This window comes from Saccostrea cucullata, unplaced genomic scaffold (assembly GCF_032062105.1).
Source record: "Saccostrea cucullata isolate Sc308-1 unplaced genomic scaffold, CSIRO_AGI_Scuc_v1 ctg14, whole genome shotgun sequence".
Lineage (NCBI taxonomy): Eukaryota > Metazoa > Mollusca > Bivalvia > Ostreida > Ostreidae > Saccostrea > Saccostrea cuccullata.
In genome coordinates this window covers 402,181-416,372 of record NW_026941090.1, presented here as the reverse complement: position 1 = coordinate 416,372, position 14,192 = coordinate 402,181, and the positions used below count along the sequence as shown (strand labels likewise).

Here is a 14,192-nt window from a genome sequence, read left to right as displayed (position 1 = left end):
TATATTGAAGGACTTTTAATAACACAAAATGCAGAAGAGTGAAGGCACCCTAGAATTAAAAATTCGCAACGTTCAATGCTGTTTTTGTCCTCCGTGCAAACGAATTAAGATCAAGAAAACTGCTTCTCAAAGAGTTCACACAATTTAGGAAAAAACTTCATGGAAGCTTATTCCATGTATGGACTATGTCGTCCTCTATATTTCCACCAGATTCTGCCGCTGGAATAGCGCTCAATCTCTGGTCCATCTTGTCCCGTTCATGTTCTATAGGGTTGAGATGTGGATGACATTGAAGCTTACCGAAATTGTTTGTATCAAATATTAATCCTACAGTACATTAGGTCTTCTTAAACACATTCACCACTCTTCCAGTTTGTTTCTAATAATTTGGATAATTAAGGCGACTTGAATTAATTTTTAATGAGTGCAGAGCAATTGCACGTGCAGATAGGTTCCTTCCACAATAGTTAGTAATTATTATGTAGTAGCCCTGTTGATGTGTTGTTGTAGTACGTGTATACGCCTTGACCATGGGCACTTCCGGTTCCGGTTTGAGTGAATTTCCGGTTAAACTCTTGGGTGGTTAAGCGGTATTTCTTAAAAATCTAGCAATTTTTAATGATTATAAGGAATACAAGTAAGCTTTGTGCATCTTCCTGACGGTATTTTTAACGGTTTTACATAAAATAAACAAATACAAACAAAGGAAATACAACTTTCCTTTACTACCACCAGCGTGGACCATGGCAACTTCACTTGCACATTGACGTTCGTAAATACACGGCATTTTAAACAAGCTTTTTTCTGTTTTTCCGAAACAACTAAAGATGGAGAACACATGGCAATTTAAATAAATGGATAATACATCCGAAAACATATGAAACTCGCACTTCATGCTTTTTAACAAAAAGGGTCATGGATGAGTAATTACACATTTGATTTCAATTTTTTTGGCCGTAACAGGCAATCATCAAACAATTAAGTCAAAATTATGAACAACTAGTTAATTAATGTTAAGGTTTTTAAATACTTGAAATAATAAAAGTGGGGACTTAGAAATTTTGACAAGTATAGTTTTTAGCTCACCTGAGCCAAAGGCTCAAGTGAGCTTTTCTGATCACAATTTGTCCGTTGTCTGTCGTCGTTGTCGTCGGCGGTGTTGTCAGCGTTGTCGTCGTTGTAAACTTTTCACATTTTCGACTTCTTCTCAAGAACCGCTGGGCCAATTTCAACCAAACTTGCCACAAAGCATCCTTGGGTGAAGGGGATTCAAGTTTGTTCAAATGAAGGGCCACGCCCTCATTCAAGGGGAGAAATCTTCTTCTCAAGAACCACTGTGCCAGGAAAGATGAAACTTAAGGGGAAACATCCTCAGGTTGTGTAGATTCAAGTTTGTTCAAATCATGTCCCCCGGGGTTAGGGTGGGGTCAAAATGGCCGATCAACGTTTTACATGGGAATATATAGGAAAAATCTTTAAAAATCTTTTTCTCAAGAACCATTGAGACAGGAAAGATGAAACTCATATGAAATCATCCTCATGTGCTTTTTCCTAGCCGATGTGCTCAGGTGAGCGATGTGGCCCCTGGGCCTCTTGTTTTAGTGAATGAGTCGGTTTAATACCCTTTTTGACTAAACTATGAACACAGTTCTAAGATGTAAGTGCATATCAGTGTTTATTAAGAACTGTACTTCAAGAACAATTGGAGTCGTTGAGATCCTAGCTGCAGAACTGTAGCTCTCCGAAAATAATATTGACAGACCGTAGACAACTCTGGTCGTCCATCCAATTGTTTCATAACAGCAAGTTACAGATCTCTTCAGATCCTTGAGTCTTTCTACGAGCCAGCCATGACTTTTTTATTACAAGTTTGAGTCGTATGTATTGTACATATTAATGAACAAAAAAATCCTAAATTTATTATTTTTAAATCAATATGCATGTAAGAAGTGTGGATCAATTTCCTACCATAGGAAATTGTATGAATAAATCGTTGATAGTAATTAAAAACATAATTCATTCAATTTTCCTTTTTCATATTCATTAAAAACTTCATGAATTTTGTTAGCTGCAGTTCTGTAGCTCTCCGAAAAAATATATTGATAGAGAGCTACAGAGCCACCCATTGAAAAAACTATATATTTATTGCGCACAAAAAAATGCGCTCGGATCTCGATTTATTTCTCCATGTTTTTAAAACTTTGATCTCAAAATATTACTAACCGTATGTTCCTAACATATTCTTTCGCTGTTTCCACAACCAAACATTCCTCATAATTGTTGTTAATAGTCCTCCTGACCCTGATATTGTAATCATAGAACATTTCGCTTACTAGTATTTATACTGCCATTTTGGTTTCAAAGATAATTCGGTCCAGTATGCTTCGTTCAGATGTCAACTATGAGAGTGCTTGATAGAGGAGAAAGAAATTTTTTTAATCGTCCTTTTTTTGCAATTGAGGTAAGAATTTGGAGGAATTAATCAAGAACCGAGCGCACTTTTTGGTGCGCAATAAATATACAGTTTTTTCAATGGGTGGCACTGTAGCTCTCCGGTCTATCAATATATTTTTTTTCGGAGAGCTACAAATCTGCAGCTAGAATTTTGTTGAATTATTTACTAAATTATTGTTCAATTTTAAAAGTTAATTGCAAATAATCACAGTAATGAGCAAATCAAAAACAAAAGAAATACGTTTTAAAAGTCAATTACAAAAATGAAAAATATCTTCAAAAATACTTACAAGACATTTTTTTCAGTTTGTTATTAACTTTTATGGTCCGTGTAACACTTAACAATTCAAATTTCTACAATGGGTTTGAGTTTTAGAATGTTAATATATTAGTTCAAATTTCTAAATTTCAAAAACTCAAAATGATTTGGTATATTGAAATTTAATATTTTAGTTCAAAAATCTAAAATGTCAAATTTCCAAACAGGTTTTAAAATTTTGATATTTTAGATTTTTACCTTAAAAAATCGAAATTCAAATTTCCAAAAACGATTTTTGTAATCTAAACGTTTGAGTTTTTAGTCTACTGTTTGTTCAGAAAGTTTACATTTAACAATCTATAGTTCAGTAATATTTTTCGTCTTTTGATTATTTGAAATCAGCTTCAAACTTCTAAAATCCAACTTTGAAACCTTTTAGATTTTTAGAAATTTGGAAGTTTGGTTCAAATATGCTAACTTCAAATAACCTAAATACTTTGAGTTTTAGAATTTTACTTTAACAATCCAAAATACCAAGTTTCCAAACCCGATTTGAATTTTGAATATCCGCTCAATATTCTAACTATCTTAAAGCTCTTTTGCTTAACCAACAGTGTTTTTGTAATAGTTTCAAAATTCAAATCAGGTTTGGAACTTGATATTTTGGATATTTGAAGTAAATATATAAAAACTCCAAGTGTTTTGGTTATTCATGTTATTTGAAATTTGAATGTTTGAATCAAAATTCTAAATCTCAAAAAATGTAAAACGTTTTGAAAGTTGAAATTTAGAAGTTTGAAGTAAATTTTGAAGTATCAAAAATTGTCAAACTGTACTGAACTTTAAATTGTTAAGTGTAAACTTATTAAATAAACGGTAGACTAAAAACTCAAAAGTTTAAAATACAAAATTTGTTTTTGGATATTTGAATTTTGAATGTTTAAGGTAAAAATCTAAAAACCTACAATTCTAAAACCTGTTTGGAAATTTGAAAATTTAGGTTTTTGAACTAAAATATTAAATTCCAATATACGAAATCAGTTTGAGTTTTTGAAATTTAGAAATTTGAACTATTATATTAACATTCTAAAACTCTAAATCGTTTTTTGAATTGTTAAGTGTTACACGGACCTTTTATGAACAATTTAGATTTTTAAAGTTCTTTATTATTTTTTTCTTGCAATAATAAAGTATACTCCATCTGTTTACCCCTTGATCTTATTTGGACTCTTCCAAATTCATTTCTCACCTGTCAACTTCCGGTGTGTCAGAAAAGAAAATGGCTACCTGGAACAGGTCGAGGTACCTGTTAATATCGTCAGCAGTGTTTGTTGCGATAGGCTTCCTCTTCTTTCTCATTGCTTTTTCGACACCAAATTGGTTGGAGGCCGATGATAAATATAAACTGAAGAACGGATTCGTCAAGGTAAGAGCCATTTCCAGGTACACTATGCTAAACAGGAAATGAAACTGATTTTGTGTACTTAAGATAGTCAAAAGTGGAGTAAAAATTGAATTTATATGAACGATTGTTTTTGTTGTACATGCAATATAATAATAAGATCATGTTTTATTTTCCCACCTGACAAAAATTTTATTCTTTTTAAGATGGTATATGTGAATTATGTGTCCAAAAAGACATATCTGAACTATAAAAGATTTTTACCATTAATTTCAGTTTCTTTCAGAATTCCTGATTTGTAGTTTGTATGTCAAAAATGGTTCATAATCACTTAATTGTCTTTTTCAGTTGGGTTTGTGGACAGCATGTTTCAATCACTGGACATACTTTAATGATTACAATGGGAAGATTTATGATGGATGTTGGTGGATTTATTCCTATGAATACAGACCAATCTTCCACTGGATTAATCCATGTAAGTGTCAAAGTGACAATATTACCATTACACGCTGAGTTTGGACTTTCAGTAAGGCGTGGCATTCTCGATGTTACCTAATTTATAGCTTCTGAAATTTACACAGCTTCCCATCACTGTTGAAATATACATATGATAGAAATGCAGCCGAATGTCAATTGGTGTAATAAATAGCCAATTAAAAGTTCTCTCACGGCACAGAGGTGGGGCATAAGTCGTCTCATCGTTATCAACAACAATTTTAAGTTCCTGATGTTATTAATTTCGTAACCAATGAGAATCTACTAGTATTCGCCATTACGTAGCGCCGAGAAAGTCACGCCCTACTGAAAGTCCAAAGTAAGGGTAAAATCCTCCTAAAACTACTGATCTCAAAAATGAGTAAATATCATTTAAATTTTAAAATACATGCCAACACCAGAGACTTGAATACATATATATGAAAAGAACTTTTATCTCTGTCTCAGCAGGCACATACATGTATGTGAATTTTGAATACTATTTCAGCTGCCTAAATTTCTTCTTTTACGAGTGTATAGAGAGAGAGAAAGTTGAAATGTCTCAAATATAGTCTTGAGTTGTCCCCCTTTATTCTGTTCTGTTTAGTATTCCATTGATTCCTTGCCCAAAATGTCACAAACAGCACACATTTTCAACTATTTATCAGATGATTTATGACGTATACTTTTTGTAGCGTGGTTCCTGTCTATACAAGTGATGATGACCTTGACCTTGCTGGCAGAGATAGTGGTCCTCTCCCTCCTCATCTTGTTCATTCTTAACGTATTAAAGGGCAGGAACAGCTTCGGGGCGCTCATGTCCGTGGGGGTCGCAGCCGTTACCTGTGGTAAGAAGACGGTATTGATGATAAAATGGAAAAACAAAACCCAGAAATTAATTTTTTAAATTTACATTTTTGATAATGATCAAATCAATGAAATGAATTTACTTGTTCTTGAAAGATGAGTCTAATTATGTGGTGTTTTTTTTTTAAATGAATTAATCATATAAATTTACTAAATGAGTCTAACTGGTGCAGTGATTTTTAAATCCATTACATGCATGTAAAGGAGATTTTAACATTTTCTACAAAGTGGTTAGTTATATTTAAAAGATAAGCCATCAGCTAGCAGAAGTTTATTTAAATGCAGTTAATGTGTGAACTTGCAGCATCCTCACAATATTAAGAATTAGGAAAACAGTTTCTAAATAATATTTTAATTATTAAATATAGATAAATCCTGACCTATTTTTTCTGTTTTCTTGCAGGTGTTGTGACAGGTATCTGCATCCTAATTTTCGGCACAATGTCTGTGGTGAACAGACAGTGGATCCAGAATCCGGACAAGAATTACCTGTCCTACTCCTTCGGTCTGATGGTCATGTCCGGCTTCCTCCTGGTGTTTGGGGGATTCTGTGCCACATTCTCCGCCACACAGGTCCGCTTCGACCAGAAGATGAGTCAGGAGAAACCAAGATATGGGGGACAGATCATTAAACCCGCCCAACCAATCTATTAAGGGGAGGAGAGTGCCATTTCTGACAGTATCGGCATTTACTTTGTATATGGAAATATTCATTTTCTTTTGTTTGGAAATATGACCAAATACATGTACATTGATCTGCCATTTATTTGGAGAAGGATTCTTTTCTCTCCACAATTTCTTTGTGGAGAGACATTTGATAGCAGGATTCATTCATTGAAATCATGTATACACAGAACTTCACAGTTCACATTTTCAATTTGTAAATAGGGATTCATTACATCTGTCCATATATCTCATTTACATCATTCATTATTAAATGCACCAAGACATCCACAAGTTACCGGTAGTTAAAACATTTTCAAGTAAATGATGTTATAAAAAAAATTTATTAGTGCAATTTAAGTGTATGAGTTACTGCACTTCTCTGTTATTGACATTTTCGTAAAAAAAAATTTGCCTTCTTGAAGAGTATTGCACTATTTCTTCTACTTATTTTAGTAGATTTTAATTTAAGTTCAATTAAAAAGTACATGTATTTTAGTATAATAATATCACCTCAAACAAGTCAATTAAATTTTGCAGCTATTTTAAATTTAACCATTTGTCATCCAAGTGTAATTTTACCTGTGTACAATGTATATAGATATATTTATAGATATTTTTTACTGATCTTGTTGATATGTAATTTGTACTTGTATTATATAATAAAATATTTTAAACCAGTATAGCGATTTGATAGTATCATTTATTCATGCTCAAAGCAATGACTAGCAGCAGAACTGTACATAGCTCTCGCAAAAAAAATTAATGACAGACCAGTCTGTCAATAATTTTTTTTTTCGGAGAGCTACAGTTCTGCAGCTAAGCAATAACAAAATCAAAAATGTTTTGCCTTCATGTGAATTTCTCTATAATTATTATCATGATTATTTTTCAAATTAAAAAAAAATAGCAAAATACAATATCATAAATTACCTTCTTCATATAGCCCTAAGATGAAAGTATATCGTTTTCAAATAGTGTTGAGATGTAGGGAAAAAAATTTAAAGAAAGAGAAAAAAGGACGTAGAACAGATAAATGATATACATGTATAATATATGTATACATATAATATATGTCAGCTTAGAAAAACGCTTTGTTATTATTTTTTTTACATTAAATATTATTACACCAAAGTAATTAGACAAGTTCCATAAAATATTGTTAGCCCTGTTCCCATCCTGGGAGTCTTGATAGTCATGAAAATTAAATATCTCTCAAATTTTCATAATTTGAAATTTTTGTACCACTCGGTATACATATTCAAACGTGAGGATACGAGTTATCTCCCTTAAATCGGAGTTGCACTTAAAAATATTAGTTTGTCATAATTTCTTTCAAGTAAACAAATGATAAAGATACAAGATACTGGACTTATTTTAAAGTTTATAATAATAATTATTAAAATGTAAACTCCACATCTATTACATATCAGCAATTTTGCCAATCTCATGTATTTCTAAACAGCAACGCACCTGCAATGCTGACCACCCCTATGATTTAAACTTGGAACGTCCACAGGTGTTGACATTCCAGGTAGATGATCTAATGGAGGCGATTTGAAAACAAGATGGCGAAGTCGTTGATCGCCTTGGGTTTTTCGATTGTGGCATTCACCTTTATGGTGGTGTCTTTTGCCAGTCCGTATTGGGTAGAATCGTTTTCGAAGGCAGACAGTAGATTTGTAAAAGCGGGTCTCTGGGAATTTTGTTTCAATGATTACACATTTTGGAAAGACTACAACGGAAAACGCTACAAAGGCTGTTGGTATATTTTCTCCGACCAGTACCGAGTGATCTGGGAATGGCTATCACCACGTAAGAATTTAACATATTTAATACATTTGATCTGTAAAAAACGCAAGAATTCTAAGTAAAACACTCCCAAACTTGATAATTTCTCTCTTCCGGTATTTAACCAGAGTTTCCTCCAACAACAACTACAAAATCTGTATAATGTTTGCAATTACTTATTAAAGACTACATCGATTCTATTGTTCATACCTTAATTAATACTGATTTTTTTTTTTCAAATTTCATAAGAAAAATACGTCATAAAATTGCACGTACGTGTATATCATGTTTGAAGCATTTTCAAGTTCAAGAGCTTTATGTTTATCATCTCATGATTGATAATTTTTTTTAAACAGTTTAAAGTAACTCAAGTCATTTTAAACATTTACAAAATTATTTTTTTTTTTTTTTTAATTGAGAAATAAAAATGATGAATGATTGAATGTTTTATTTTTCAGCTTGGTTCATAGTGTGTCAAGTCATTGCCAGTGTCTGCATCCTTTTCCAGTTTATTGCAACTATCATTCTGATTCTGCTGGCTTTGAACTATTTCCCGATATATCTACATGAAGTCATATTAATGGGTGGTAGCTTTGTCTACTTTTTTGTTGGTAAGTTAAAATTAACTGAGTGAATTAGAATTTTACTATCAGAGATATTTCTACAGATCTGTGACCATTTTCTCAGAAATTCAAATGACTGAGACTAAAATTTCCTCATATTCTACAACTAATATCTAAGCTGCCAAAATCTTTTTGGATTACATTATATTGATATATACTTAATGATTAAATTGTAAATAATTATTTAGAAAAAGAATTTATTAAGTAAAAAGTTACAGAGTGGTGAAATTTAGTCTTAGTCGTAATTTTTTGTGAACTGTTTTAAGGAGAGAGGACAAGTTTCCCTAGCTGCAAAATTTCTCCCCTCTACAACTAGGATCTCCATAATGGTGCAGCTGCGGGTGTGATTCGCTCCCGCACGGATTTATCAGTAAATGGCTATTTTATTAACATTTCTTACCTTGACTCCAAATAAGCAGTCATCCAAGACGTAAATCAATGCAAAGATATACAGAACGATCCCTATATCGCTTATTTTTCGTGTATGTCAACATCACAACTCGTATTTATCCGCCATGTTTACTGACCTTGATAGATTGTATTTTGGGACAGCCAATGAGAATTTAGGTTCTATAGGAGCGGATCTTTTTGGAATTCCCTTATTTTAAGCATAAAAATCGCTGCATGCATAAAAATAACCCTTAAAATGGTTTTATATAGCTATGTTTTTGTGATGAAATTCAGCACAATCATTTATAAACACCGATAATTGCTTTATTCAGTTGTTCTAAATTTCAAGCGAAAGTCTCATTACGTCACGCGTGAACTGTCATGGCTGCTGAAGTAAACTACCAGGAAACATGCAGAGTTATTTTACAAGTTTTTCGCATTTAAAGGGGTCTGTTGTTGACAGTGAATAAAAATTTCGTCTTATTAGAAGTAAGTTGAATGTAAAAATAATTTATTTTGCCTGCAGTCGCTCCTATTAAAAAAAAATATTTGCACCATTACGGAGATGCTATGGAATTGTAGCCCTCTCCAGAAAACATCAGAATAAAAAAAAATCGGAGAGGGCTACATTATTGCAGCTAAAGTTTCCCATGTTCATGGTTGAAATTTTTTTCAGTGGTCCTAATTCTCATCCAGGCGATTATTTTTGGAATCAAGAAGGAGGATCGGCAGTGGGTGCCCCGTCCTGATCAGAATTACCTCTCCTGGGCCTACGGATTCTTCATCATTTCCGCCTTCTTCACGCTGTTCTCTGCCATTGGCCTTGTTATGGCTTCACGGGAATTCAAGAATAAGTTAAAGCAGGATTATCCAGATAGACGACAATACTAACCAACATGCAAAGAATGACTTGTAATCTCCACTATGCAGGACAATATTGATAAACAAGTTTGGTGTGATAGATGTTCATTTCATTTCTGTATATATACCATTTCATTGCCATTTCAGAGTGTATGAAATAAATTGTATGAGAAATGGTTTTAACTACCATTTCTGCTGTACAAATTGTGTTTATATCCTTTTGCTATGACATGTACAGATATAAATGCATTGCACTTTACCTCATGGATGAAATAAATAGATAGATATAGTCTATTTTGCAACAGTAATTTTACACTGATAAGTGTAGTGCAAAATCTTTTCAACTGTGATCTTTTAATATAAATAAGATGAAATGTAAAAGAAAAGAAATAGGTTACAAATTTTCTGCATTTGAAGGGGGAAAAAGTTTTGGTATGGATGTTACTAGAACGAAAGTTGAATGATGTTTGGATTTCTTAAAAAGTTTTAGAATCCATATTTTTGTAGTATCTTTTTTATATCTGATATCATCTCTGTATATTCAGACTCAAATTGTACATTGTAGATTTTAAGACATGGTAATCATAATTTATACATGTGTAGATATCATTCATTTTATACTCATCTTTTCAGTCATGATGTTTTCTTAATTATACATTGTATACTATTTTACAGTGTGGCATTAATTCCCGTTTTTCTTTTATTTCAGTACACATTTTGAAAAAGAATATTGATTATTGATTAAAAATATTTCAAGAGTCAATCAAACAGGATTTTATATGACCATTATTAGAAACTCTTTGTGTAAACTGTTATTTCGCAATAAAAATCCAAATTTTCTGTAAGTTTTTAATGAAAAGATGAGGAAAATATAAATAATTTAGAATTTATTCAGATGCCATATGTTTTATATTGATGTATACCTCAATAAATATAATAAAAAGCCTACAAAATTGATTCTCTTTATTGACTTATATAGCTACCCATGTTTTACAATATACACATGTATCCTGATTCTTGCATGGTTTGTTTTATTGTTCAGAGTCAAAGAGGTGCAAGGAAACAGAATGGGGAGTTTCAGGGTACTTTCTTCTCAACTTCACTGCTACCAAGTGAAATATATGGAGATAACAAACAATTTTCATGCACCAAAAGTCCATTAAACAATACAAAATAAATGCAGAGCAAACACGGACCTCCAAAACATCAGAGGTTGGATCAGGTACCATGGAGGAGTGAGCCTCCCCTGCCAACCGGTCACACCTGCCGTGTGCTCCTTGTCATGAATAATCTCATGATCGAAAAATAACTGAAAGTACGTCGAAAATTCAGTGTGCATTTAATGGATTATATATCGTATCGACATAAGAATGGAAATAGCCCTTGTTCATTAACATTACGTCGTCGATAGATCTAAATGTCGAGTTGAAGGCCACAGCAAGTGTTTTATTCTTTTCACTTTAAGATTTGGGACAATTCTGCTTAATATGAACACAAAAATAGGTCTGCTAACAGGGCGTAATTGGTACCCAGTGACTTTCTTCTTTTAGAGTACAAGATATGGAGAAATTAACCATGACAATTATGTTTTAAGTGGCAAAGCTGCTCGTGTACTTTCTGGTCAGTTTTCACCTAATTTTGCAAAGTCTACGTACCTCCAACCCTATATACCAAAAAATCAACCATAGTGTAGAGTCACATGAGACGTCAATTCATCATTTACGGGATTAGATGGGGAGCACCAATGATACACACGGACAACGTTTGCGGAATTCAAAAATAATGAAAAGTTATAGGTATCCAAACTAAACACTGCGTTTACAGACTTTCCCCCAATATACTTGAATATTCAAAAATAATGACAAGGGCACAAAAAAATTCATGTAGTTCAGATGCCATGCTTATGAAGGTATAACACCAGGTTTGATCCAACAGCAATTAACTTTTGTTAGATAATTTAATTACTCATTAATGTAGTTTCAATAGGAATGAAAATATTTGAAGATTTTCTTATGAATTCCAATGGAAAACGTTGATCGCTGATTGTGGCCCCACCCTACCCCCGGGAGTCATGATTTGAAAGAACTTATCTGATTCTACTCTTCTGAAGATGCTTCCATATAAATATGTCAGACCAATCATGGCTTTGCTGTTCTCGTGCAGAAGATTTTTAAAGAATTTTCCTATGCAAAATTATGATCACCCATTCTGGCCCCACCCTACCCTTAGTGGCCAATATTTGAACAATTTTGAATTTACACTATGTAAAGAAGGTTTCATATTAGTTTCAATTTTTTGGCCCAATGGTTCCTGAGAAGATTTTTATATCACCAAATTTCACTTATTTTTAATCATCTCCCATTGAAAGAAGATATGGCCCTTCATTAAAAAAAAAAGTGAATTCCCTTTACCCAATGATGCTTTGTGAGAATTTTGGTTGAAATTAGCCCAGTAATTCTGGAGAAGAAATCGAAAATGTGAAGTTTACAGACGCACGACGGACAAAATGTGATGAGAAAATCTCACTTGAGCTTTCAGCTCAGGTGAGCTAAAAATCTCAAACATTCGAAATTACTCATTATTTATTTCATATATTTGAAATTCGTACACTTGTGATCAAAATGACTCTAAATTTGATCATTTTCAACATTTAAGCACTGTAGATAAGAGTCAAACTCTTCCTGTGAGATTTGATAGACTAGAGACGTGCTTATACCGATTAACAAAACAAGTAAGAGACACAAATGCAGCACTAGATAGCACCAAGGATTTCATTTATCAACCGTGGAGCTAAAATAGAATCGAAACAAACTGATATCGAAATCAGAAAACACCTTGAATTTATAAAGCCAGCATTTCTTGCAATTTGTCCATTGCAGTGTGAAAATGTCATGCTTGTAGTAAATCGAAATCCAGAAGCATGGTTAGACGGCAAAGGACCGTTCGATCGAAAACTCACATAAGCTTTCAGTTCCAAACAGATCCAAAGATCATTTGCACTTGGCTGCAAACAAATTTAGGGTTTTCCCTCGAAATCTTTCCTTAATCGATGGATACATCTTACGATCGTGCTGAAAGTGGATAAGGTGTTGGCACGTACCGATGTTCCTTTTCAGGAATATCAAAATGAACGCTACACAATCTTTCTACGATGTCTTCCACTTCATCGGAAGTACACTTCTGTGGTGGAACCATACTTTGACGCGGGATTCTGCGAACTATGGTTGGAATCCCTTTCGATTCCGCTGGACCTTTCAGTGGGTTATACTCCGATAATCGGTCCACGATTGACTGAACCTCGTTTTCGCTGTATTTTTTCTTATACACGATAGGGGGCGGTAATTTTATAAACTGTCCCCTGGACTCTGGAACTTTACATGGATCGTATGTCGACAGTCTATCCACAATACTTCTGACGTCATCGGCAGTGTACCTTGACCCAGGGGTCATAGGTGTGTTTGGCTTTTGGCGCCCAACGGGTGGAAGATAAAGATTTCTAGAAAAATCCTCAGAAAAATTTGTACGACCTCCGGGCTCGGAATTGACGACTGTGAACCTAGAAGATCCTTGAGAGACGAGTTGCCTGTATTTCTCGCGGGAAATCCGAGACTTCTGTCTTTGGCGGTGAAGTATCTGTCTGGCAAGGTCCACACTTTGGGTTTCCATGTTTTGAACTTCTTTGGGAAGCAGAGACCTTTTCACGTTTTTGTGGAGGTTAAAGTACATCCCTGTCTCAGCCTTCCTTGGTGTTACCGGTTTAAAGTGCATGTTCATCCTCGCGGAGGACCACCCTATTGGGGCCGTTGGAGCGGTCATATTGACTCCTTGTTTAGATCGACAATGTCACAAACACAAATCAAAAGTACCAAGACACGATTGTATGCGTCCCAGATGTCGGACTTCCAAAAACATGAAAAAAGACTACTAAAATGTTTAGCGTCCAGTCACTCTATCCTTTGTCTATGTGTTGGAGATCTCGATTTCTTAAAACAAGAAACAAACAAACTAATGCCACACACTGATTAAACTGAGAAAAACATACCCAATGAAAACGATACCTAGATATTGGTGATTAGTTTCCGATTCGAAGTAATCCAAAACATTAGAACACAATCTGCTTAAAATCTTGATAAAAAATTTAATACATATACACAAAAGCAAGATTCTGTGTAATGTATTCAGAATTAATCCATGGCAGTTTAAACTCCCCGTCGTACATGGCTTTACGAATAGCCCTTCACAATGCTGTTTAAAACCGTCTTCATAATAACAATTAAATAATTTGTTAATTAATGTTCACTTCTATCGATTCTATTGGATGTATCATAAACACAAAAGAATGTATAGTCTATTGGAAACCATTTCCAACCATACCTTGCTACCCCATTTCACTGACCATTTAAATCAT

The 14,192-nt window shown here is 33.6% G+C and overlaps 3 protein-coding genes across 3 annotated transcripts; 2 read left to right on the top strand and 1 right to left on the bottom strand.

The window, feature by feature from the left end:
- Positions 1-3,964: 3,964 nt before the first annotated feature.
- LOC134257166 (uncharacterized) lies at positions 3,965-6,690 on the top strand. The gene is made up of 4 exons (XM_062739810.1): positions 3,965-4,139; positions 4,464-4,590; positions 5,285-5,437; positions 5,860-6,690. Exons 1-4 carry the CDS (start codon positions 3,993-3,995, stop codon positions 6,108-6,110), a joined length of 678 nt encoding a protein of 225 aa, XP_062595794.1. The 5' UTR covers positions 3,965-3,992; the 3' UTR covers positions 6,111-6,690.
- Positions 6,691-7,638: 948 nt separating this feature from the next.
- LOC134257116 (uncharacterized) lies at positions 7,639-10,741 on the top strand. Its single transcript, XM_062739758.1, has 3 exons — positions 7,639-7,934; positions 8,369-8,521; positions 9,600-10,741. The coding sequence occupies exons 1-3, from the start codon at positions 7,688-7,690 to the stop codon at positions 9,812-9,814; spliced, it is 615 nt and encodes a 204-aa protein (XP_062595742.1). The 5' UTR covers positions 7,639-7,687; the 3' UTR covers positions 9,815-10,741.
- A 1,650-nt stretch (positions 10,742-12,391) lies between these two features.
- Positions 12,392-14,140, bottom strand: LOC134257158 (uncharacterized). The gene has a single exon (XM_062739802.1). It carries the CDS (start codon positions 13,598-13,600, stop codon positions 12,845-12,847), a length of 756 nt encoding a protein of 251 aa, XP_062595786.1. The 5' UTR covers positions 13,601-14,140; the 3' UTR covers positions 12,392-12,844.
- Positions 14,141-14,192: the final 52 nt, after the last annotated feature.